This window comes from Acomys russatus, chromosome 12 (genome assembly GCF_903995435.1).
Source record: "Acomys russatus chromosome 12, mAcoRus1.1, whole genome shotgun sequence".
Lineage (NCBI taxonomy): Eukaryota > Metazoa > Chordata > Mammalia > Rodentia > Muridae > Acomys > Acomys russatus.
The window spans coordinates 16,229,778-16,256,531 of NC_067148.1; the positions used below are offsets into that span (position 1 = coordinate 16,229,778).

Below are 26,754 nucleotides of genomic sequence, written 5' to 3' on the forward strand. Positions count from 1 at the left end.
TGCCATCTTCAAACTAGAGGACACGGGAAGGGACACTTGGGGAACGAAGACATTTCAATGGACAGGCGGCAGCACATGACTGACTGCCTGTCAGTGATTCTGACTTTCAGCTCTATTTTTTGTATGTCCTTAATTGTTGCAATAACTCTTCTGGTCAAAGTATCAAGGATCTGAGGGGTCTTATTTGTTTATTTGTCACCATGGATACAAGGCATCGAGGCTGTAAACTACATACACACACACACACACACACACACACACACACACACACACAGACACACACACAGCAATCTAGAAAAAAAAAAACTAGATGTAAGCAAAGCTTAATTCTTGTATAAAAATGAAACCTCAAATTTTAAATTCTTGCCAGAATTATCAATTATTATACCTAGATCTTATTTAAAATAGTGTTACTTTCAGGTTGTATTTGAGGAGTGTTTTTCTCCAAAAGCAAAGATTGTTGAGGAAAATCAGTCAATCTAAATCAAAATAATTTTCAATAAATTATTATATATGTATGTATAGATAGTTCAGATTTTTACAGAAGCATTTTCTTCAGTCTAGAAGTAACACAAAAGAGGGAAGCTGAAGGCCACAGAATATATTCACAGCCAACTGCTTGCTCTTTCCCTTCCTTGGTCAGCAGTCTCCAGTTCTTCAAAGAAACCCCTGATCTAAGGAAAATTATGGAAAATTTACTGCCTATAAGATTACTTTGGACTCTGGGTCTTGCAATTGTCTGGTTTCCCATTTTATGTTTTCTATTAGCTCAACCTTATTCTGGATGTTTCATGTACCTCAGTGCTTCCCCCAAAGATGGATAGTGGATATTTAATTTGTATCTGCAACCGCCTATTCTGCAAAAGGAGCCTGATTTAAGTGAGTTCATCTAACAGATCGGCATAAAATACCAGATGAGTTCACTAGAGTGTGTGCAGAATTCTGTGCATCCTGTTTAAGTGAGCGGTTGTGTGCTGTGAAATGGAGAAACAGCACATAAACCCCCAAAGTTAATAACCTCTAATAAACAATGAGTCTGGATGACAACTTTTCAAAATCTATTACACACTAGTAGCCCTGGTTCTGCACAGTTTGCATATTAAGCAGATGATAGTAGATTCTGGGCAGAAATATAGACAGCATTATATACTTCAGTGCATGCCAGAAAAGAAATCTTTTGATAGCATTTACTGTAGCCAAGAACAGAAGCAGCTATACAATTCCCAGCCAGAAACCAGGTGCCAAACTTAATTCATGCACAAAATAAATGGACTGGCATCTTATAAAGTTGGTAAGCTCTCGGGGAAACATCCATGGAAATCCTGGGTAGCTGGGTTTTGAGGTCTGTAGGTTACAGTGCCCTGCTGGGCTAGTTAGTTCACTTTATTCTAAGCATCTCAATGAGTAGTCAGACCAAGTCCCAGCCAGATATCTCACATGCACACACAAGCGTGCCAGGAGAAAACAGGCTAGGTTTTCAGTCAGGTGAGCCCAGCACATGAGCTTAGATACAGCAAGCTCACTTGTCAGATCTGTAGGAGGCACACAGCATGGTGTGGAAATAATACTGGATGATAGGTCTGAGATTCAGCAATCTGAGCACAGAAAGCTGGTTAGCCACAGTACAGAAGATTAGCTTTAATAAGAATACATGTAAATGCCTGTATTTAGATGGATAAAAGGAAGCAACTGCCTCCTGTCTCATTCCTGCCAAATTTCCTCTCTATGCTGCAGCCTGGGTGGTCTTTTAAAAACTGAGATCAGATCATGTCCCACCTTTGCTTTGAAAAAAAAATCCATATCCCTGAGAATAAAGATGAAACTTACCCATCGGTGTGGTTTGAAGTCTCCCATGGCTGGCCTCTTCCTTTCCCTGTCCCTGCTTGCCAATGAATCCCCTCCCACCCTGTCCTGCTGAGTACTCTCACCATAAATAAGAGCTCCATGTCTTCAGGTAGGACCTGATTGGGGCCTTTCGTATCTCCTCTACCTAAACATTACCCTCACCTTTTCCTAGTCATCTTCACAGAAGCCGAATCCATAGGCTTAATTTTCTTTCATTACTTACTTTCAATTTGATTATAATTTTTTTTTATTTAACAAACATCCACTGAATACCTACTGGGAGTTAGGTACTGTCCAATGATCTGCATATAAAACAGAGGTGTATAAAGCTTGGTTTGCTTTTTGTTTTTTGTTTGTTTGTTTGTTTGTTTTCGTGGAACTGGTGATCTAATGGGAAAGCTGGCTAGTGGTAAAGAGTCTGATGAAACATGGAACAAGACTAGGTGATAGTAATGGAGAGTGGGTGCTGAAAGGCTCAACTTTATGCAGAGTTGTAGCCACAGAGGGCCTCTCTGTTGCGACAGTATGTATGCAGGTGTGATAGAAAGGGACTGTGACCTGAGTAGCTTTCCAAGAAAATAACACTAGTCAGAGGAAAGATCATGGTCCAAAGCTTCGGAGAGGGGTGTACAGTGAACTTGGGTGGGTATGGGGCTGCAGAAAGACCATAATAGTCAAGTACACTAAGCACACAGAGAAGCAGGATAAAGCTGGAGAGGTCCCAGTGACCAGCCTAGGCAGGGCTAAGAAGCTGTGGTAAACCTTTGGGTTCTCTTCGATGTACAGTTGTTGGAAAGTGTCAGAATTCTTTGAGCCAGCAGTAATCATGAATTTTTTTTTTCATTTAGCTTCCAAAAGATTAACGTAGATGCTGCATTGAATACAGATGATAGGGAGAGAGTGTAGAATCCCTAAGATGAGTTGGGAGTTATTTCGTTTGTGAAAAATGGAGCTGACCACAGAGGTTTGCTATCACTTATCACATGATTTGTGATTATGTGTGTGTGTGTTAGAAACTGTAGTAGAGGGGGCTCGGGCTGCCTTGCTGATTTTCACAGTTCTAATATGTAGCGTGCGACTTCATACCACTGGCTTGGCATAGATCTATTTCAGACAAAGACCCAACTTAATAGCAGTTAATATAGAAAGGACCTCAGGGTTTGAACTGAATGCACAGTTGATGAGCCAGCAGTAGCCCTGTTTGGCTGCCAAGAGTTAATGCTGTCTTAGGTTGCATTAAAGAGCTTACGGGTAGGGACGCGTGGAAGGGAGACGTGAATCTGAGGCAACATTTGCTACTTTTGCTGCATTCCAAACAGTACCCTTCCCCCCACCCCACCCCCGAACCTATGCCAGTCTACCCGTGTCTGCTTCAACCTTCTTTCAAGCCATGGTATCTTTCAATCACGTGACACCATACTGGATCCCATCTATGGTTTTTCCTGTTGCTTCATCCACACATCCTCACAGATTCTCTGTGGTGTAACTAAGGTTTCTCTCTGTTTTCCCATGAACAGTAGCCCGTATACTTCCTGATAAGAATTTTAAAGTATGTGAGACACACAACAACATATGACAGTCCCGCTTATTACTGAGAGTATCAATGGTTATTGCTGTTCTTCTGGGTTGCATCGCTTATTTCACGTTTCACCATCCAAGGGCCAGGGGCTCAGATGGTAGAGTGCTTGAATGGTATATGCACCAAGTCCGGAGTCTGATTGCTAGTGCTACATAAACTGTTATGACAGTGCATACCAGATATCTAGCACCCCGTTATTTTTAGTAGGCACTGTGTACTCAGCCACGTAGTTTATTATGAGAGTCTACTTCAGTAGAAAATGAATACTAGAAACATGTAGTCTTTGCAAAAGCGATAGCAAATTTGTACCTCTGTGTCTCACATAGAATCAAGAATTTATGCTTTGAAGCCAAGAATCATTTTTCTCTCATATTTCTGTTTATAAAATTTATAACGCAAATCTTCTTGGGCTCCACTATAAATTAAAAAACAATAATGCCCACTCAGAGCTTTTCTAATAATTATGTAATATTATGTATGTTGGAATGCTCACAATTCCTGTAACCTACGTTGGCAAAAATATTTTTTCATCTGCCTCTGTATTCTTGCTAAAGGATGAACTAGATGAATGGAAATGTAAATTTTTTTCAATAATAGAATGAGAGATGCCTTTCATTGCTTACTAAGGAACGATGGCTGATAGCGTGTGACATGTACCGTAATGAGTATCATCTCCAAATTATTAAAATATTTTTCAAGAGTCTGGGATTTATGGGAGTTTCTATATTTTGGGTAAAATCAAGAGCCCAGTGCTGACAGCTGCCAGGAATGCACAGATAAGGAAGATTCCTATAAGGCCAGTGTAGAACAGAGAACCAGATGGAGAGAAGGAGACATGTCCAGATATGTTTACAGTCTCTCCCCACGATTGTAAGGTGCAGTGCTCAGAGCATGCGTGCAGAGAAACAATCAACTTAGCCACAAAGGATCCCTAAAGCAGTGATTAGAGCGCTTGCAGACTTGGAAATGGTGTCCATCCTCAAGGCCCACATAGTCCACAGACAGACATGTGTGCATGAGGAGGCTATTGTCATGATGGCAGGGCCTCATTTGCCTGGAGTAAATGCTGCCGTAGCACTGCTAAAAAGATCTTAAAAGCAAAGTCCAGAAGGATTGATTGGGGTTTTTTTCCCCCAAGCAACATAGCCATGTCCTGCGGGTATTTTTTAAATTATAAAAATATCAAGCACCCAACAATATAAAATTTATAATATCTGGCATCCACAAAAGATCAATACACATCTAAAGAAGTACAGAAACATGAACATAATAAGGAGAAAAATAAACAATTAAATCCATAGCTGACATAGATATTAAAATCAGCAGGCAAGGCCCTTAAGATTTATGAGACTTTTATATGTATACATACATATATACATATACATACATATATAAAAACCCCAGATTAACATTCAACCTATTTAATTGATTTGGAAAAAATATATGGCGATATTGATACAGCACATATGTAACGCCAAGTATAACTTCCATAAACTCACTTTCTCTTCTGCTGTGTAAAACCGATTGGCTGGTCTAATTCATATTCAGCATTGCAGGTAGCAAGATGGATAAATAGAAGGGGACATCAAAGGTTGTAAAAACTGAAACATTACACAAAATGACACCAAAATACCAGTGACCAAAGGATACTGGCAGGTGACTTCGTGAGCTCATTGTTTAATTTGCCAAATGAGGGAAAAGAGCTACATAAAAAACCCAATGAACAAAAATTTTTCCAAATAGAATTAAATCTTGAAACTAAAGGTCTCAGTGAGCATGCGCATGTCACGCTTAGACAAACAAATAGGAAAATGATCCTAAGACCCATTGTAATCCAACTGCTCATGGAGACTCATGGGCAGCTCAAGGGTCACAGTGGCAGATTTCACAGGGACGTGGGAAAGCACCAGCAGTACACAAGGACCACTGACCTGCTAAAAGGAACAATCTTTTACCAAACTCAAATTCCTTCGCAACAAGTATCATTCAAAAACAAAGGCAAAACAAGCGATTTTCTAAATGTATAAAACCCAAAAGAATTCATTGCCACCAAGTTCCCTGTATGAAATAATGAAGTTTGAGTTTCAGGTGTAAAGAAATGATAACAGACAGCGTGAGTACATTTTATAAGATCAATAAAATGACAATTCATTGGCATAATTGTGAATGGAAAAAATTACAGACATGAATATTCTGAGGATTGAGAAGGAGAGTTCATTCCACCTTTTATAGAGACTGAATGGATATTAAACCAGTATTTAATGCAATCATTTTGGCAACTGAAATGTAACAGATAAGTTTCTTGAAAAATTCTAGCCATGAAATGTATACAAGGAGAAGTTGGGAGTCTGAGCAGCTCTGCAACTCTTACAGAAATGTAAATATGATGGGAAGGTTTCCCTAAGGAACCTCCGTGCCTGGTGGCTTCCTGCGGGAGTCAAATGCTTGAAAGGAAGATCACAATTCTGAGCAAACTCTGAATAAATGAAGATGGAGGGGTGCTTCCTCAGCTTACCTCCTGAAGCCAGCTTTTCCCTGATACAAATATAAGCTAAAGACCAATTTCTTCACTGTCTTTATTTACAATTTTGAAAAATTGTAGCCAACAGTGTTGCTTAAAACAATAACTTTATGAATATGTGGGGTTACCCAAGGAATGCAGTATTGGTCTTTCATTATAAGTCACCTACAAGCAGGCTAAAAATGAAAAAAAAAAAATATATATATACACATATATATACATATATATATAAAATCATACTAGTGACCTCAAAAATTATTTGACAATATCCAGTGCCATTTAATGAAAGTTTTAAGTTCAAAAATATTGGAGACAAATTTATGGTATAACTATATAAAAGGAAAAAAAATCATAAAATGCCTCTGGCCATGCTGGGAAGGCTGGGTTCCTAGAGGACAATTATGAAGCTTCAACAACAGCAACAACAACAAAATAAAAAACACTCACATGTGTCCTTTCTTTAAAAATGTAGTGTGTCAGGATCTCTGGTGCCCCATATTTGGCCATGTCCCTTTGTGGGGGAGGCCCAATGGCACTCGGAGGAAGGATAGCGGGCTACCAAGAAGAGACTTGATACCCTAGCATCATATTGAGGGGGAGGAGGTCCCCTTCGGTCACAGTCATAGGGAAGGGGATTGGGGTGAAAGTGGGAGGGAGGGAGGAATGGGAGGATGTAGTGGATGGGATAGAAAATGAGATGTAATATGAATTATTTTATTTTTCAATAAAAATGTGTTAAAAAATGTAGTGTGTGTGTGAAATAAAGATTAATGAAAAAGAGGCCATGCACTTGAAAGAGGGCAAGGAAGGACTTGTGTGAGGACTTGGCAGGAGGAAAGCGAAGGAGGAAATAAATTATATTATAATACCAAAACAAAAAATAAGAAAAATTACATCTACCATAAAATAATAACATATATAAAAATAATAACATAATTGATACACAAACTTTTCATTGTGCTTTATTTCTACATGTGTGCTATAATTTTTTAGCTCTCCCATATTTAATAAAAGCAAAATTTAAGCCTGCTGTTTTTGCTGTGTGTTTCTGGATATCCTATAACAGAGAAGCATTTATTTATTCTGCACAGCTTGAGAAGGCCCTGACATTTGCATATTGAAAGGAAAGCTTATTGTACCAAGTATTCAGAGTTTTAGAAATATAGTGTGTTGGAAATATAATGTGCTATTTTCTATAAGCAGAGAGAACTGCTATTTCAAGTGTCATATCATGTGACAAACAAGTGTGATTGGTGCCAATAAGCCAAATGTAGGAGCCAATGCCCCAGGGGTCAGTCATATCACACTCAGCTCTTGAAAAAGACAAGAGTGTGACCAGCTTACCAACCATTCACTTTTCTATAATTCTACCATTCACTGTAAGAAACATAAGAATTTATATTTATCTAAACAGTTCTATCCTGTTTTGGCCTAGTGTGATCCATGCCAGAGTAAGATTCCAATCTTCTTCTTCTCCTGCCCTTCTTTGCCAGAAGTTTGCCTGCAGATTGTGCCACGAGAATTTCACAGAATGTATCTACATTTGTGCTGTGCGTGCACACGTGTGTCTTGAGGGGGGAAGGAAGAGAGAGAAATGAATATACCACAGTGAACAGCTGCTTCATTCATTAATTTACAACTCTTTGATAAATGGGCACATCCAAAATGCTGCCCTTTCTTTATTATTACAAGTATTTCCCTCACTAAGTAAACGTTCATGAGTTACCTACAAGATGCCAGGCCTGAGTCTTGGTAAAAAAAAAAAAAAAAAAAACAATGGAAGAAGAGGGCACCTTTTCTGTTAAAGGTATTTATAGCTTAGCGTGAATTAGATACACAACTAATGGTAAATTAATTGCCAATTATTTTTGTCCCTAAACTCAGCCGAGAGAAGTAGACATGGTCTTTAAAGCATATTCACCAAGAGAGGGGGACAAACATTACTATCATATGAATCTGATAGCAGGTAGTATTGGTGCATCATATCGATGTGGCAAGTTTGCAAGGTCTGTTGGGAAAACCTCTGTGACCTGCTGGAGTGTAGGGGCAGAAGTGGCAGGAAGATCAGAATCACAGCCGTAATCAAAAGTTCCATGACAATAAGTTTTGTGTTCTTTATCCAGTCTCATCCTTATGAGGAATTATTTACATTTTATATACACGTTCATTATTAAAAAACAAACAAACAACTCAGTAGTTAGTTCACATCAGCACCTGTATTAACATCAGAATCCACGTCTGCATGAGCTTCAAGCTGGAGTGCCTCTTCCTTTCTGTGCTACGGACTCCGTGGCCAGTGAGTAATGGTGTCCTGTGTGCTAAGACTCACTGACCTTCCATAGATCCAGTGTCCGCTCACATAGAGCACGCATTGTGTTTATGAGCCCTGTGTCCGTCTGGCTCTTCATGGTTCATAAAGCACTCCCTTTCTCCTTTCTTAAACACAATTTGTTGTATCAAACATTAGGATTTCTATATTGGGACAAAGATGTGACCTTCTGATTATTTTGAGCAAACTGATGTATATTAAATGACTTCAAAGCTAATGAATTTAAAAGCAGTTTTTTCAGCACTTTTTTAATGAGTCAAAAACAATAGTAGGGAAATGTGAAAATTATATTTTCCATTGTGTATTTTAAGATTTCCAAGGTATGGAGGAATAAATAATTATTGAAGGTCTCAGTGAAGAGTCAAGGACGTGAAGAGCCTGACATGGATGAGGGAACCAGCCTCTGTTTTTAACCTGTGTTGCTGTAGCTTGACAATACAGCATGATATTGGGAGAAAAACTTTGGCTCTCAAGCTCTGATTGGCTTATTTTCTGATCAGGAACATATCTGCATTGGAGTTCTGTGTGTTGACAGGCTTGCTAAGAGATCGTGAAATGAACACCTCACACTAGCATCTCTAGTGCTGGTTCTATAATCTCCTTTTCAGAAAAAGCCTAGTTTGTGTGTGTGTGTGTGTGTGTGTATGTGTGTGTATATATATATGCATGTGTGTTTCAGAAAACAGAGTAACTTTTCAATACATTAAAACTCCAAAGTGCTGAAAACTCAAAAAAGCCTGTACAGAGAAACGATATGCCAAATAGTTACTGACATAAGAAAACACTATAAATTAAGACAGTAATAGTTCATGGTTGCTGAGAAGGGAACTTAATTTACAACTGGAATCAGGTTTACATTCCTTAGAAATTCTGGAAATCCATCACTGGCACAGAAATTGATCTGCTAAAGGAGAAGAAAATTGATTCCTAATATTGGCAATTACATCAATTTTAAGTTCTGAAGGGACAACTCTTGGAAACAGATTTATTAGCCATGAAGAAATTGCTTGCAACTCTAGAAAATGATCTAAACAGTAGTATTTATAGTCTCATTGAAGAAAGACACCAGCTTCAGGACTGTTGTCTCAATTATGTTAAAGATATTAAGATTAAAAAAGGAAGTAAAACCAGGCTATCTATATAAAAAGCAGGCATCACATCATATTTTAGAATGCCTCTTTTGCCTCAAAGTATCTCCATATGAAGGAGTGGGAATCTGAGCACATTTGCATATTTCCATTCAAGACATAGTGTTGGCATTCTCGAAAAGAATAAGTGTAGCTGATGGCAATTTTTATCTGAAGAGATTTGTGCGTGTTAGCGATCCACCATATCCTGTCAGCGTAAGGAGAGCATATGGGGCCCATTAACTCACCAGATCTGCCACTGTTCTGCAAATTTGTATTAAGCAAGTGAAGTCCCTAATAGTCACTTATGTTATAGAATGCATGTCAAATGCTATCAATAAGCAAGGGGATTGTTTTCCCCTAGTGAGAAGGCATTTGAAGTGTGTAAGAAGGCTTGACAAAAGAATAAAACACTTTAAGCAAGCACTGTATTAATAAAAATGTGTCCTGCTGGGAGCCAACATACATAGTATGTGTACTTTAATGTCTGCTGCTAACAAGTTTGCAGAGTGCCATCTTGATCGTACCTTTTTTTTTTTTTTTTCTTCATATTTTTCTTTCTCTGAATTCTAACAATGAACCTGGTTGAAATTAAATGAAAAGAAAAAATGTAGTGTGTTTATGCTAGTTTTAAAAAGTGCTGTTGGGGTTGGGCATTCTCCTTAGATTTTAATTTAGACTTCAAAGACTTAACAAGAATCAGAAGCACAGACCATCGTGCTTGCTGAATTCCTCAGGCAAGTCCTCCTGGTGAGTCAGAGGACACACCAGGAAATTAGCAAATATCTAAACCAATCAGATGTTTATTAAGCACCTGTGGCAATCAAGCCAAATAGTGTCCATCAATCTTATGCTGAATGTCAGGAAACAGGTTAGTATAAAAATCCCACTAGCTGACTAAAGCTAGAGAAACTTCAAAAAGGACAACTTTATGATCTTTCTAAGATTTTAATAATGGCTATAGTTAAAAACAGTGGTTGTAATAATAATAATGCCTATGAACTACATCTTCAAAAGGGCTCAGCATTTCATTCATAGCTCTTCTTACTAGAATATTCCGCAAATATACCCAAGAACAAATAGTTGCAGTCCTTATGCAAAAAAAAAAAAAAAAAAAAAAAAATGAAGGTTAAGAAAGATGAACTCCAGCAATTTTTTAAAGAAAGAAAAATAGAATAGTTTTCCACTGGAAGCAGAATGTTAAACCTTGGGTCTCTTACTCCATCCTCAGTCCCCTCCAGTAAGCTTGACTCCTCTGCTGTCTTGGAGTAGAAGGCCTTCCTCATGTGAGGCCCACTCAGTTTTCAGCTTCTTATGCAAGGCTTTGATTTATAAGTACAGCCCTGTCAGGAATCATTACCACCATTTCAGTTGCTGCACTATCTCAATGTAATGCAACAAAACAACTACATTTAGGCACCAGCCCCAAGAGATAACTAATAGTCGCTGTAAGGTGATGTGAGTTATAAAGGAAGTTGGGTATTAATTATAATACTTGCCATTTAAAAAATTGGTGGTGTGTGTAATTTTCCCTCATTTTCTCATTTGCCACTGTTATTTAAATTGCTTCCCAGCACTAAGCATGTGCATAAAAGATGATTGTTCCAAATTTAACCTTTTAAATAAAATGTGCTCTATTAATTAAGTCATTACCACTCCCTCTCTTTTCCATTATATTTGTTCATTTGTCGTTGATCCTAAAGATAGGCATCTGTGTCAGAGAATATTTTGGAGAAAACCTCCTAATTTTTATGCCTATCACCCATTTGGATTTTCCACACTGTTTTAAAAAATAGTTTATTTTAGTGTTGTAAAGAATTTCAACTTGTCAGTTAAGATAATGGTAAGTATTTGCGCTCAGGGACAATAGACATTATTCAGCCAAAAAGTTAAGAAGTTCCCTGCAAAACCTAATGTGACTAGGAAATTTGCAATACTTGACTAAAACAGACAAACCAGGCAGAAGCAAAGAAACATCAAAAGCCTTGCCTTGCTACAAACTCCATCTTCAGAATAACCGTGCACACTGAGACCTTCTGCTCCACTGTACTTTCAGTGCACATCTTCCAAAGCAAAATGAGCTACGGTCAGATATACAGGGAAGCAGTGCGCATTTTTTGGATAGTACCCCAAAACACCTGATGCCCTGCTAAAGTGTGATGTGTTCCTAATTATCCTTCCTCTGTCTCTTCACAATCCTGAGAACGCATGGTCATCAACACCAAATTCATCCATCACCACAATCACAGCTTCCACTTATCAGAAATTTTAAGTGTGGAGAATGTATACCTAGATCTGTGCTGAGTGATTTTTCTTTCATTCATTCATTCTTTTTTTCTTTTTTTCTTTTTCATTTATCTCCCACAATTTCCTGTGTGTTCCTTGTCTGCCCGGTTTCAGCATGGGAAAGACAGGAGTTAAAAAGAGTTTAGTGAAGGTGTACATGCAGGCAGAACACTGTATATGTAATAAATAAATAAATCTTTAAAAAAAAGTTTAGTAATTTTCCTGATAATACTGACAGTTGAGCCTCATCTCTTCAGTTACCACCAGTCATGTTGTTCTGCCTTTGAGTTTAGTTTCTGATTAATGATGACCATGGGTTTCCTATGTGTCTACTACATGATCTTCCAAGCACTTAGCATGTACTTACCCTTGTCATCTTCATCACAAACCTGTGGGGTGCCAACATTTCACTCATTTTATAGTAGTGAAACTGAAGAACATGAAGCTGAAATGACTTAAATAAAAAGTCTAAGATGTAGTGGGGTGTGTTTTTTCCTCCCAGCTCCAAGTCCCCAGAATAATGACTCATGAGACTCAAAATATATTTATTAATACCTAGACCGTATAGCTAGGATCTTCTCTGACTAGCTCATAACTTAAAATAACCCATTTACACTAATCTACATTCTGCCATGCGTCTGGTTACCTCTGCTCAGGTACTGTGTGTCTGGCCTCTTCCATCTTTCTGAATGAATCCCCCATACCTGGCTCTATCCTAGCATCTTTCATGCCTCCCAGATGTTCCACCATTCACTATATACCATAGGTGTTTCATTGACAGGATTTGCATCTATACAATGCACAAGATGCCTCCCTTTACACTAAAACTTTTAAACAATGGAACTAAAGTTAACAAACTAATATCCTAACTCTCAAGATGACTTCTTTTATGTTAAGTTAGAATAAGTAGTTTAGGATAAATACATTAGAATGTTAAAGTTTCAAACATGATGTTCAAAATTATAGCCAACATCATGTATATTGGTGTGCAGAAAAATTTTTTAAGCTCGTGCTATGTAACTCAAGGCAGCCTTAAACTTTGTCCAGATAACCCTGCCTCTACCTCCAATGTTAGAGGATTACAAGCATGCACCCCATACCTGGCCCAGATTTCTATCTAATGTTATAAATTCAAATAAAAAGAATACTGATTTTCTAGTATATAGTTGTTTAATATTTTTCCTGTATTTAATTTGTTTGTCCTTAAAATTTCTCAGCTAGCAAATCTGTGGTTGTCACATATACAAAGGAGCAGCTAAGACTGTCATTTAATCGCTGTTGCTTCTGCTAATGAGAAACAAGCCACCTTCTTTATCTGAGACCTGAGGATAGTAGTCCTTGTCTTCCCAGATTGCTATGAAGATTGAAATAATTAAATATATTTAAAATACATAGAACCTGTGTATTACAAGTACTCTGCAATAACAGCTACTATTGATTCTTTTTAGTTATCAGCATAACTGATTTGTAGTATTTTTCTACTTATAGTGTAGATTCCACTGTACATATTTTTAGGTACAAGGAAAACACTTGGCCATCAGTGCCTGATAAGTACGGCTTGACTTACCACCAAACGATAAACGCAGCAATAAGTATCATGGTCTACTTGACAGTTGAGAATAGGACAATCCTAAGCAAGTAGTGCTTTTAGCTCCAACATAAAGAAATAGGCAAGAGTGGATGGCAGGGGAGTGGCTGATTGTGTATGGTGACTGGGTCAGTTCAATGTGACTAATGTGGGCAGTGCTCTTGCTGGTTTTCAAGTTCCCCTCACATTGCTTCAGTCCTTGAGCACCAGAGGTTCATAGACCTCATGGACATCGGTAAACAGTGAATGAAGGTACAGCAGCTGTTGGTTACTGATGTGGTTATCCACAGAGAGCTGTTCGGGAATTTTATACCTGTGTCTAAGGGACATATTGATTAGTGGTTTTATTTTACTGTCTTTTCCCAATGCTAATACCAGTTTTACAGTAGCCCTATGTGACACAGCAGGAATCCTTTCTCTGTGTTTTCTAATAAGGCTTTTGTCAAGTCCATATTAACCATTAGGCCATACATATGGTTTACTTCTATGTTTTTAGGCTTTACTAACCTGTACCTTTCAAGAGTTTTTTCCAATTGCCTGACAGCTGTGTAAATCTTGATCTAATTCTTCACACTATTGAGGTATGACCCATCATCATTTCTAAGTGAACCCCTCTGCTGTGAAGCTTGTCACTGCAACTCTTGCGAGTGGGCAGTGTTTTCACACTGATGTGAACTTCAAATGCTGTTTTCTTTCTATTGGGATTGGTTTTCTAGGTCTTAGGGATATAGGGTGTGTCTCTGAAGATATCATGGAAAAAAAAACAATAAGCTGGTTTGGTGCTTTACAAACGCCTTTCAAAGACATTGGCTTCCCTGAATGTCACGTCGCATGCCTTTATTGCAAGGGACACCACTGGATTGATTCTATCCTGTGTCCTCTTTCTGCATGGTCTCCAGGAAGCTGTCTAGACTGAAATCAGGCATGATCATGGTGTTGACTATATTTGTTTTCCATCTTTATAAGTCTGTCCTTTGTGACCTAATGTCTACTTTGTTGAATGCTATTACTATAAATTTTGTCCTTTCTTCATTGGGAAAATATAAATCTTTCCTTTTTTCCTTTCCCAATTTTTACTAGATATAGAAGTCTGGTCCTTGAGTCTTGAATATGTACATACATATTGCTTTAATGCTCAGGGAACTTTATTATGTAGTATATATCCCTAGGCCATTGAATTTAGCTCTTCTCTTACAGACATTAAAGAAAAGAACCCAGTTGAAAGAACTGCAAGTACTAACAGTTTTTATATTTGCTACATTCATAGAAGGCCTAATAAACATAGTTCTTCATAGTTCACTATAAAATGTCTGTGGATAAACTTGAGGCACCCCAGGATACGCTTAGAGGAAAAAATCTCAAATCTTTGCCAGTAAAAGATTTAAAATGTGTTGTGAATCTATACTAATTTATTGTTTTAAAATGTATGATTTACAGGCAGGTCTAATTCTTGTCTCTTTTATTTCTTCTCCTCAGTGCCAGATGAAAGCAAAGTTCAGTCACTGGCTGATCACAGATCGGGTAAGAAATTCCTTGTAATTGGCTTTCTCTTCCTGGAAATCACTGGCTGTGCGTTCGCAGCATTTGGATCCTGTTTCTATGCACCAGCCAGTGTAAGGCTTTCTAATTAATACATGAGATGTCTCTGTCTTCCACAAAGATGAATTATTGCTTGGCTGTGTGCATAATGGCATAATGCATGCTGACTCTCAAATGTTTGAGAGAAGAGAAGAAAGGTTTCCAAAATAATCATCACAAAACCAAAAATCTTAAATTCATATGCTAGATAAACACTTTCAAGAAACAAACAAAAAAAGTTGAAAAGGAAAGCTAAAGAAATTTGGAAATTTTTTTTCCTACATGACTTTCACATTGGGGGGACAGAGAATATCAAAAAAAAAAAAAAGGTGTGAATCATTTCTCAGGAAAAAAAAAAAACATTTACATGGACATGTGAAATGCTGCCTGTCACCTGAAGGGACTGTGCCAGAGATGGTTGTGTTATCCCTCGTCTTCCTCATGAGTGAACTGCCATGCTGTTCTCTGAGAAGTTGCCTGGCTCTCCAAGGGTCCTCTGGGTCTTATTCTGTGTCGATGACGCACATCTTTGTGTACCAATGCCAAGCCTTCTCTTCCCCGCCTCGTGGTCTCCCTTCTCTTGTTCTTTCCTCGGTATCATCCATGCACATTATTTGCAAACACATAAAGTTAAAAAGAGCGCGAACCCGGCAGTAATCCTCTTCCTCTGGGGTGCACCGTTTTGTAGAAAAGTCCCCCTTGACTCAGATGTGCCACTCTACAGAGGGCTGCGATTGGCTGGCACTCCTCCCATACTGAAACAAAGCAGTCCTTCCCCATCGCTGGGTCTGTGCGCCAATTACCTTTCCAGCAGGAAGTGCCCTTGATGCCTCATTAATTTTGTCATGTTCCAGGGCAAAATTATGATATTTTCTCTTTTTCTCCTTCTCTAGATTTTCTAGTGACTGCAGCAGGATGTCTGCAGAGTAGAAACAGCTGGCTCATATGCTTAGGCTTCTCCTCCCATTCTTCCTAGTAAAGAGCCCAAAGAGTTAGACACTCTGAACAGTAACAGCGGCAGCAAAACATTCTTTTTATGTGGTGATTAAGAATGTTCGTACATTGGGTTTGTGAAAAAATGAGCAAAAAATACCCTTTCTGGTTATTTTCACAAGTTCTAATCTTATTTTTATTTTAGTTTTCAAAAAAAAAAAATCACCTTTTGCTGGTAATCAAAAGTTAATCACTCTTTTAAACTGAGAATATTATCTTAGCTTACTGCTATAATAAAAACGTTGGCTTTTATCTAAGGCGGTATAAATATTTATGAAGAACTACTCTACAGAACTTGAAATAATAACCTTACAGATTTTGAAAAATCAAACTCGGCAGAATCTCATAGCTGCAGATAGCTATCGCATACACAACCTCATGATAACTTGACTTGAAGTAGCAGAGGGAAGTAGAACCAGCAAGCTTTACAGTACAGGAGACCTAGTGTGCAAATGGCCTAATGACATAAAGATTTGTCACTAATATAGCATCACTCTATCATTGTCCTTATATGCTGACACTTTCTACATAATTGCTACGTCATATAGATTATTGATGGACATCTGTAGAATCTATGCGATTGCAAACAAACAAATAAACAAGCAAACAAATAAACAAAACCGCTCTATCTTACCTGGGCCTTTGATTCAATTTCAGCTCGGAGGCATCTACCACTTAGAGATTAAGGCCACTTACATGTTTGATAATTTTACAGCAATCATGACACGAAGTGAAGAGGGCTAAACAGACACCTGTAACTGTACACTGACCCGTTGCAGCAAACAGGTGCATCCTATGCAACGTCAGAGACGCTGTATCATTAGAGATGCAGAGCATCATTAGAGAAAAATACATGACTAAGTCTGTAAATGTAAATGCTCCAAGTATATGCCTTCTACTACTGGTTTTTTAAAATGTGTGGTTTTGAAAAGTAATCTTAAATAGGATTTTCCTCAGGCATTCATCTCTAATATAAAAACTCAACTTCCGCATGTATTCTGTATTCATGTAGAGCAGTGGTTCTTAGCCTGGGCATCACTACCTCCTGGGTGGGTTGCATATCAAATATCCTGGGTATCACATATTTACATATAATTCATAACAGTAGCAAAATTACAGTTACAAAGTAGCAGTAAAATAATTTTATGTTTGGTGGGTCACCACAGCATAGGACATGTATTAAATGGTTGCAGCATTTAGGAGAGTTGAGCACCAGTGATGTAGAGGCATTTCTCTTAGGATGCTGGTGATGGAGGCAACGGTGATATGATAACAACAAAGGATTGAGCATTCCGTTAATTCTGACAACTTCTTTTACTTAAGTCATTTAAAAATTTACAACAAACAAATAGATCATATGTAGCTAGACAGACAACTGACAAAGGATAGATATATAGATATACATACATACATACACACATACATACATACATACACACACACACATGCATGCATACATACATACATGCACATACATACATACATACACACATACATACATACATACACACATACATACATACATACGCACACACATACATACATACACACACATACATACATACATACGCACATACACACATACATACATACACACACATACATACACACACACACATACATACATACACACACATACATACATACATACGCACACACATGCATACATACATACATACATACACATACATACATACATACACACACATACATACACACACACACACATACATACATACACACATACATACATACATACACACATACATACATACTAGATACATAGGTACATAAATAGATGCCAGAGAATAGAAAATAAATCTGCAATGTCGAACTTCAATAGGTCTCCTGTAGGCTATTGTCAGGCTATATTTACCTTGAAAGGCACCATAATCATACTTCTGCCAATGCTCAAGTGATTCCTTAAAGTTTCCTTGAAATATGATTTTTCCTTCCCAAAATCCTATCTTTGGAACACTTAAGTAATATATCAGCATCTTTTGCCTAAAAAGAGCAGCTTTCTCTTTGATTCCAGAAATGTGGACAGCTTTAAAATTATCCGAGGCTATCAGGAAGTTAGAGTAAATTAAATTGTATATGCTGACTTAAATCTACCATCCATCTTATTTGGGAGGATAGTCAACATTTAAAAAATTCATCTGAGTTAAGCTTTCTTCTGAGTCAGCTACTTGGTGAGTAGCGAGCCATTCAGTGCCAGGTTCCATCTTCTGGTCTGGCTTGGGTGCATCCCAATTTTGTGACAAGATTTTTGGCACCTCTTTTTTGCTTTAATCTTTAAGTGGTTGGTGCCTCAGGGCTAAAATCATATCAAAGGCCCAGGTAAGATAAATCTTTCTATAATTTTTGGCACAAAAAAAATGGTGTTTTCCTTTACCCTTTCTGGAATCAACACATTATTCTTGAGATGTCCAGAACAACCAGCTCACTTCAAGAGCTTTCCGTACAATCAAGTGCACTCCGTCCACCAGCACCTCAGTGAGACTGTCATCATGTGGGATCATCTCTGTGGAAGGGAGGGTCTTCATGTCTACAGAACAGTAAGACCCACCCAGAGACGTTAGAAACAGAATGGCTTTGGTTTAGTGCCTTTAAGAAAACAGCACAAGTCCTAGTGAGCCTTGAAAAATCTTTTAATATCTTTCCAAATCTCAGTAGTTGAACAACATTCACCCCCTAGAAATGCAAGGCAGGAAAATGTATTTGAACAAGAAAACTAATTTATTTATTTATTTTTATTCCGTCAATTAAGACAATATAGATACATACATACATACATATATGTATACATATATACATACGTACATACATACGTACATACATGGATAGATGATAGATAGATAGATAGATAGATAGATAGATAGAAGATGATAGATAGATTATGACATCATTAGCCCCTTCCATTTCCTCCCCCTTACTCTCTCAAATTCATGGCCCCACTTTCTTTAATTGTTCATATAAATTGTCTATGTGTCCCTGGAAATATAACTACAACCTGCTTAATATATACCATACACATATACATATATGTATATATACGAATGTATATGTATACATAGGAATAGATATTAATTTAGTTCTCTACACTTGGTATTGGATAACTAGTTTTAAGGTGACTTCAGTATTCTAAAAAAAAAACCTTAGAATCCAGAGAAAATAAAATCACCTTGCATCTGTACTTAAATTTTTTTTTGCTTTAATTTTGACATATTCAGGGCCATAAAGGTTACCTGAGAAATACTTCTTTCTTACTTTCCCTGTTTAAACTAAACTTCAACCAATAGTTCACTGTTCCTCTTGTATTCAGTTAGAAAGGGCTTATAAATTTTGCTTCTTTTTTTTTTTTTTCCCCTACTGTGTCGTCTTCTTCTTCTGTTGTTTTGATTTACTGCTTGGAGCTGTTTTAATATGTATTGACTGTCTGCAGGGATCTTTGCTGACCCAGCTCTTTAAGATGATGCAGTACTGAGAAAGCCAGGGAGTTCTTCTTTACGAGCTCTGACATATTAATTAGCAAAATGGACTAAAAAGCTTTCCGATTTCTGTTTTAATTTCTTATATTCTCAAACACCTGTCTATACAGCTGGAAAGCAGGCAAGTCTGTGGAAGTAATGGCGAGCAATAAGTACAGACCTTCTTTGCACCAAGTTTATCAACTAAGGGGCACGTGCTTATCCGCAGCCGAGGAGGAGCTCTGCATACCAGCAGCCTTCAGCCACAACGTTTAGCTGAGATGCTGGCACAGTCGATTGGTGTAGAAAGTAAGCCTGTAGGCATTTAACCTTGATCTCCCAGTTGGTCACTGTGGTCTTAGGGAATGGACCCAGGTTTTTTGCTTTAGGGAAATTCATGTTTCTCTAGACTGTTCCTAACAGTCTGAGAAGAGTGGCAAATAGAGGTCCTTATTTTATTGGGAAGACACGAGTGACCCTTTGTAAGCTTGGCTAACTGAAAAAGGGACACATATTCTAAACTGTAGCAATCTCATGAAGATGAGGGACATCTAAATGTGATCATTTTCCCTTATTTCCCCTCATGAAAATATATGACTGAGTGGGTCAAATTGAAAAATATAGGAAAAAGAAAATGTGTGTTCATTGACTATAAATTATATTAAGGTATATATGTGTGTCTTTGTCACAAAGCTCAGGAGTTAATATGGAAATTGTTACTTTGGTAAACCTTCCATCCTGTTCTAAGTGCAATCTTCAAATATAGATACTTTTTTAAGTGTAACCTAGGAATTTCCTGAATCTTTGTAAAAGACTCGAGTTTTTAACATGAGTATCTGGTACATGCCTATAATCTCAGCACTCAGGAGGCAGATTGAAAGAGCATGGGTTCAGATCCAGGCGTGACTAGATGCCAAGTTTCAGGCCAACCTGAGCTACATAGTGAGATCTTGTTTCAAACAAAAAGCAACAATAAATAAGTAAAAGCTTTTAAGAGCAAAAGGAGTTTAGACAGTGACTTTATTATAAAGAAAATCACTGTGAGATTTCATAAGCTGGTCTTCATTTCCATTTTTAGAGGATGAAGATTAAAATGTATTCTTTTAATATGTCAAACCATGGCAGTTTTTCATGTTTGAGTCTTCTACTTGGGTTGTTGCTATTCATGAATTTTTGTGATATATATGAATGAAGAAATAATAACCCGTTGTTAGTGGTTAGAGGGCTTGATCCTTGATTATCCCCTCAGTTAAGAAAGTGTAGTGAAGATATCTGACCATGTGACGTGGATATCTGACCATGTGATATGGCTATCTGATCATAGGATGGGAACCTTGCAGTCTTTCATCATTCCTTATATTGGTTAAATGTAGTGTTAGATACAGGAAACATTTACATTTCCCTCTGTCTCCAGCTTTGGCTTACATTTCAAAAGAATTAGGAAGTTATGACCAGAAAATTATCAACATGTATATGCCACATAGAAACTTGATCATGAAGCAGCCTTGTCATTCTTGGTGGTGTAAATCATTACTGAATTCTGTGATCCTCTAAATTTTGATGAATCAAACAGAATTAAAACCAAATATACCCAATCAGTCCTTGTCATAAGATTTAAATATAAAGCAGGCTTGGGTACCTCTAAATTACATAAGTAACTATGGGTATTCTTTCAAGTTAAATTTCAAAATAAAAAATATTTTGGTCCTCTTCATGTGTATTAAATGCCTCTGTATTAGTTACCTTCTGTTGCTGCAATAAGCTCTATCTATGACCAAAACCAAGTTAAGAATATAAGACTTTATTCTGGCTTATGGTTTCGTAGGACTAGAGTCCATAGTATCAGGAAAGGAACTGTATAAATGGAAGCAGGAAGTTGGATGACCACATTACATCCACACACAGGAAGAAGAGAGAACCAGCAGAAAGTGGGGTCAGGCCACTCCACTCCAGGGATATACATCTTCAGCAAAGATCCACCCCATAAAGGGTACATAACCCCCTATACACACACACAACCACCAATGGAGGCCAAGTGTTCAGATACATGAGCCTATGTAGAACATTTTGATTCTTTCTGTGCTAGAATTACCAAGGGAAATAAGACATCATTCTGCATTCTATAAGTGGAAACACCCACTACATATCAGGTCCGCACAATCTCGTGGACGAGGGCAGCACAGAAGTGCCGCCACAGAGGAGGTAGCACCTGGTGTCTTTGGCATGGGAATGGCCATCAGGTATGCATCTGTAGGAGACTGTGGATGCTGAAGATAACATCAAGACTTAGAAAAGGTCAGCCAGCTAACTCACTGAGGAATATGTAAGTATGAAACCTCAAGGTGTATGCAAGAAATTATAGGCAGTTTAGCATGGACAGTGTACAAAGGAGGAGCAACAAAATTCTAGTCAAGAGAGTAGGCAGGAATTAAATCATGAAACTCCTATAGAGACAAAGGTGTATCTAATTTTATCATATTCACTTTCCTCAGATTAAAGGAGGAAAAACCAAGCATTTTTATATTCTGGCAATATTAACCTGGTAGCTATAGAGACTTGGTAAAAAAACAAATAAGGAAAATATAATGGAGAAAATGTATATTTAAGTAATTAGAAATAGAAAGAAGACAGAAATATTTAGGTAACAGTGACTCACGACATGTCCTTATTTTAACATAAACCTAGTTGGTGAATGAAACAGATTCGGTGTGCTTGTGAGCATTGTCAGTCAGCTACCACTTCCACTATGCTGTGTATGTATGTGCAGGCAATGTGTGCCTCTCTGATTTTAGCTGCACATGTGTAGCATCAACCCATGGACTTAGGACCAGCCATCATTTATGTGCCTCTAATCTTCTGTGGATCAGTAGTTTCCTAGGGTATGCACCTTTCTACATCAAGAGTAATAAGATAGGGCTAGTGGAGAGAAAGAAAGAAATCTATAAGTTATTATGCCAGAGACTTTTGTTAAATGACTAAAGAGTGGTAAAGAGAAGATCAGCAGGAAGAGACGGAGTGTGGCAATCTAAAAGAAACTGTGAAGGGGACGGAGAGTACACAACAGTAGAGGAACAGTGCCGAGAAAGTGGAAATGAGAAATGAGGAAGAAGCCGAGCATCCTGCCAACTCCAATCTTCACAGTTTTAAGTGAGAAACTTGCTTTGAGAGGGCTAAAGGGAAGCAAGGTTCTGAGTGGAAAGCTAGACTTCAATTAAGACCAAGAGGCAGGAGAATTTCAGAGACGAAATTGAAATTGAGCAGCAATTTAGCGGCCATGGAAAGGCACAGGCGGACAAGTGTGAGATGAAGGGGGAAGTCAGGGAGTGAGCCACAGGAAGGTAAATGGTGTTACAAGGCTTCCAGCCCAGAAAGGGCTGACGAGGAGCTCCATAGCATCAAGACGGAAGTAGCAATGCACTTGGTTTGTTTACATGGCTCTGTAGTTACCAAGAGAACTGGCCCTAACTTGTCTGGTAAAGAAAGACGAGTGCAGCCCCCCCCCCCCCCCGAGACTCAGTGGCGACCAGAATGGGTGATTCTTTACCCTGGTTTTTCTGTGTCTGATGAAATAGGAGCTCAAGAGTTTGTTAAATTAGTGCTGGGAATATGGCTCAGTGTATATAGTGCTTGTCATGAACGCACGAGAGCCAGAATTTAGCTCCTTAGAACTCAGGTTAAAACCATGTGGGCATAGCTGCCCAACCCATAGTCTGAGCCGGAAATACTAGTCCTTCAGAGGCCGAGATAAAGGTGCCTCAGGGTAAACTAGCTAAACATGGCCAAAACAGCAAGTTTGGGGTCCGGGAGAGAAAATAAGTTGGAGAGAGATGGAGAAAGGTACTTGAGGTCCAGTTTTGGCACACACATGAAAGCACACACACACACACACACACACACACACACACACACACACACACATGCAAAAGCAAAAGCAAAAACAAAAGAGAATTTGCAAAGTGAAATAGTCCCAAGATAGGAAAATGCTAAATATTTCTGTGGACATATAAATTGAAAGGTGACATTAGCTACAGTGTGAAGGGATATGTAGGTAGAAAGTGTAAGAACTTAAGCTTCTCTGTGGTGTCCTTTTCAATGTCAAGTCACTATATACTAACAGTCCAAGGTAATCAGAAACACCACAGGTAACAGCTAATCCATGAAGGAATTAGGATATATGTCACTGAAAAAAAAGGCTAGGCAACTGAAAACTATGTTTTAAGCTCTGTGTGTTAGCATATGCATGTAATCCTAGTACTCAAGAAGCCAAAGAATTGCCAAGAGTTCGAGGCCAGCCTGGAATACATAGTAAGACTCTGACTCACAAAATTTTAAAGCCAAATCTAAATGTATATGTAATATAAATTATAAATATATGTAATTCTAATGATGTATAAATATACAATATACAGGCATAGACCCACACAGACACCGATATGCCATATTCAATGGATGGCAGATAAGCTACCATTTCCCAAAGCAAAGCATCTGTTAATGCTTATAACTGTATCTTCAGTTCTGTTTGTGGAATGTAGCACTCTTCCTGTACAGCCAGCTTATTTCCAAGAGTTGACTTCAAGAAAATGGTCTCATGAAGGGGCTTCCTCCTCAAGGCCAGAGCCACGCCTCAGACTGAGCCTCTCGCTTCTGCCAGTTTGGACAGCGTAATGATCTTAACAGCCTTTCAAATCCTCTAAACTTCCTCAGACCCAGAATGCACAGTAGAAAGACGGAGTTATTTGTCACAGAATTTGTAATATTTCCTTTAACAGTCTATCAACAAACTCCCCCGGAGTGGAATATGTTTCTAAGCACAAGAAATCTGGAATTTGCTGGAAGTTTGCAGACTTCGGAATCAGCTCCTTATACTTGCCCTTTTCTTTATGATGCTGTTTCCTTTTTTTTTTTCCTCTCAGGATAAATGCACAGAAATAATTATGTCTGAATATCCAATGAAGTCGTTCCTATAGTCGGCTTCCATATGTTCTCCCCACTACCTTTACATAGTCATCTATGTTGTAAGATTCTCATAGCCAGATTTTATTATCTTGTTCCTCTCATTATTCAGAATTTGACATTTTATCTTTGCAAATAAAATTTACTGTTTTTAAAAAGTGTTGAATATTTTAAAAAATTCTAAAGTGCTATGTCTTAAAATCTGATTTAGGAATTTTAGGATTTCCAAAGTTTTTGAATTGTTTAAGTAGGTGGAAAACAATTTTCTAAAGACAGGCAGGTCTGTCAGGTTCCCGGAAGCACTGGAAGTTCCAGGCTTCATTAGCCATGGCAACTGTGCCTTGTAGGGTTAGCAAAGAGTGGTTTGGAACCTACTAGTCCAAATGTGCATTTAAGAAGATGGTGCTAGATGCACATGAGAGGTGACAAGCACCAAGTGAGTGATGTCAAGACATCCTAAGCTGTCTGCACCCAGCTTCACACTAACTCTGCAACTGCACGAGGAAAGTACTCCAACAAGAGTGACTTCACACATGGGTGCACTTGCGTGTTCCATGAGAAAAACCAAGCCACGTCTTCAAATCATGGAAACTATCAAGCCTGCCCCACAACCTGTGCCCTGGTCTGTCTTTTTTCTTTTGTGTTTAGCTTGAGGCTGCCTTCAGTAAACTATGCAGTGAGCTATTACAAACAGACTCCTGTGCTTTGTGCCCCCACAAATGAGCCCGCAGCTCATTGTGAACAACAGATAGAAAGAGACAGAAACCTGTTAGTGTATAGTAAAGCAGTTAGGGCTTTTACATTGGAAGATCAAAGTTAAGATCACTCTTCAAAGAGAAAGCATGTTTGTGTAAATCAGCTGTGGAAAAACTAAACTAAGCAACCAGGACTCTGTAACTCCAGTGACCCAGAGAGATTACAGACTGCCAGCTTCGTACCTGCAACATCTATGGGAGTGTTATTTTTGTCTGTGCGAATGAAGAAACATACATCTGCAGTCCAGCAAGATCTTAAAAGTTTAGTTTTCTCAACTGAAACTGGGCAACACATTATATTGGAAATTCGAGTTTAAAGCTCATCCAGGGAGATACATGTAAATGATCTTTGACATAGGAACTTCCCAATTCAGCTGCATAATAATATAAAATAAGATATGGATTTAAATTTTATTTTTGTAGCCGGGCGTGGTGGTGCACGCCTTTAATCCCAGCACTTGGGAGGCAGAGGCAGGCGGATCGCTGTGAGTTCGAGGCCAGCCTGGTCTACAAAGTGAGTCCAGGATGGCCAAGGCTACACAGAGAAACCCTGTCTTGAAAAACAAAAAACAAACAAACAAACAAATTTTATTTTTGTAAGTCATATAAATGTGTAATATTGCCAACTAAAGGTTAAAATACTTTAGAATGCATTTATCTTGACAGTCATGACTTTATAATAGATAAGCTGGGCTTGTGTGTATACACAGGCTTCATAAATGGAATGAGCTCTTTTTCATATAGGAAACAGCCAAAGACATCTGTTTCAAGAAGGATTCTGATTCCTTCAAAATTCTGTTCCTTCAGCTCTAAATACTTTGCTACATTCCCGTCGCCATGCTATGTCCCAGGCCCATCCTCTGCCACCATTACTGTCCGACCTACCCAGTCACCTCTTCATCCACGTAGGTTAGGACTCCTCTTGTTCATCTGCACGCGACTCTGGATTCTGGTTTGGTCTTCTCTCCTGCCCCGATAACCTATTAAACTGGCACTGCCAACTACAAAGCAGGGTTCTGGCAAGCCTTTTATCAAGTTCGGCTAAGTCCTAGAGAAGCTCAGAGAACTTGGGGAAACACTTGACTTACATTTTGGAGGACACAGAGGACGCAGCCGGATTGGGAGAGGTGTGTGAGCATGTATGGGAGAAGTGGAGACTTCCTGTCTCACTCCAGGTGTACTGTCCTCTCAGTATTCTCCAGGATGCTCAGCAGTCTGAGTGCTAGTCATTGGGCCCTAGTACTTTTAATGGAGGCCTCAGTCATAGACACAACAGGCCACCTCATTGGCCACTTGATGATCACCTTGGCCTTCAGTGCCTCTCTCCTCTCCAGATTTGGGATGAGGACTAACAGTCTAATACTTGATTGGTTCACCCAATCATCTCCCAGTCAGAGAATACCTAAGAGCTGTCTGGCACTTCCTGACAATACAGGAAGACCCACCATCCCAGAGAGCCAATGTATTTTAGGAGTAGAACACCAAGAAACGAAATGAAAACCAAAAATATGCTTATCGTACATATTTTTAAAAACACTATAGGGTAACGCTTTCCCAACTTACAAGGGAAATGTTCAAATTGGCAGATCTCACCTGGGGACCAGAAAACATGATGTACAGGGAAACCAACCACAAGGGGAAAAAGCAGTTCATAGGAAGAAAATGGAATACTCAGTCCCTGAGCTATGCAGGGAACCTGTGTGGAGACAGAAGCATTTACGGCATAAAAG

General features: G+C 38.5%; 1 protein-coding gene across 1 annotated transcript in view; it reads left to right on the forward strand.

Moving 5' to 3' along the window:
- Positions 1–26,754, forward strand: part of Pard3b (par-3 family cell polarity regulator beta) — a 979,071-nt gene that overhangs the window by 613,341 nt on the left and 338,976 nt on the right. Inside the window, exon 16 of the mRNA XM_051153919.1 lies at positions 14,752–14,796. Coding sequence (XP_051009876.1) covers positions 14,752–14,796 — 45 coding nt within the window. The remainder of the gene's footprint in view (positions 1–14,751; positions 14,797–26,754) is intronic.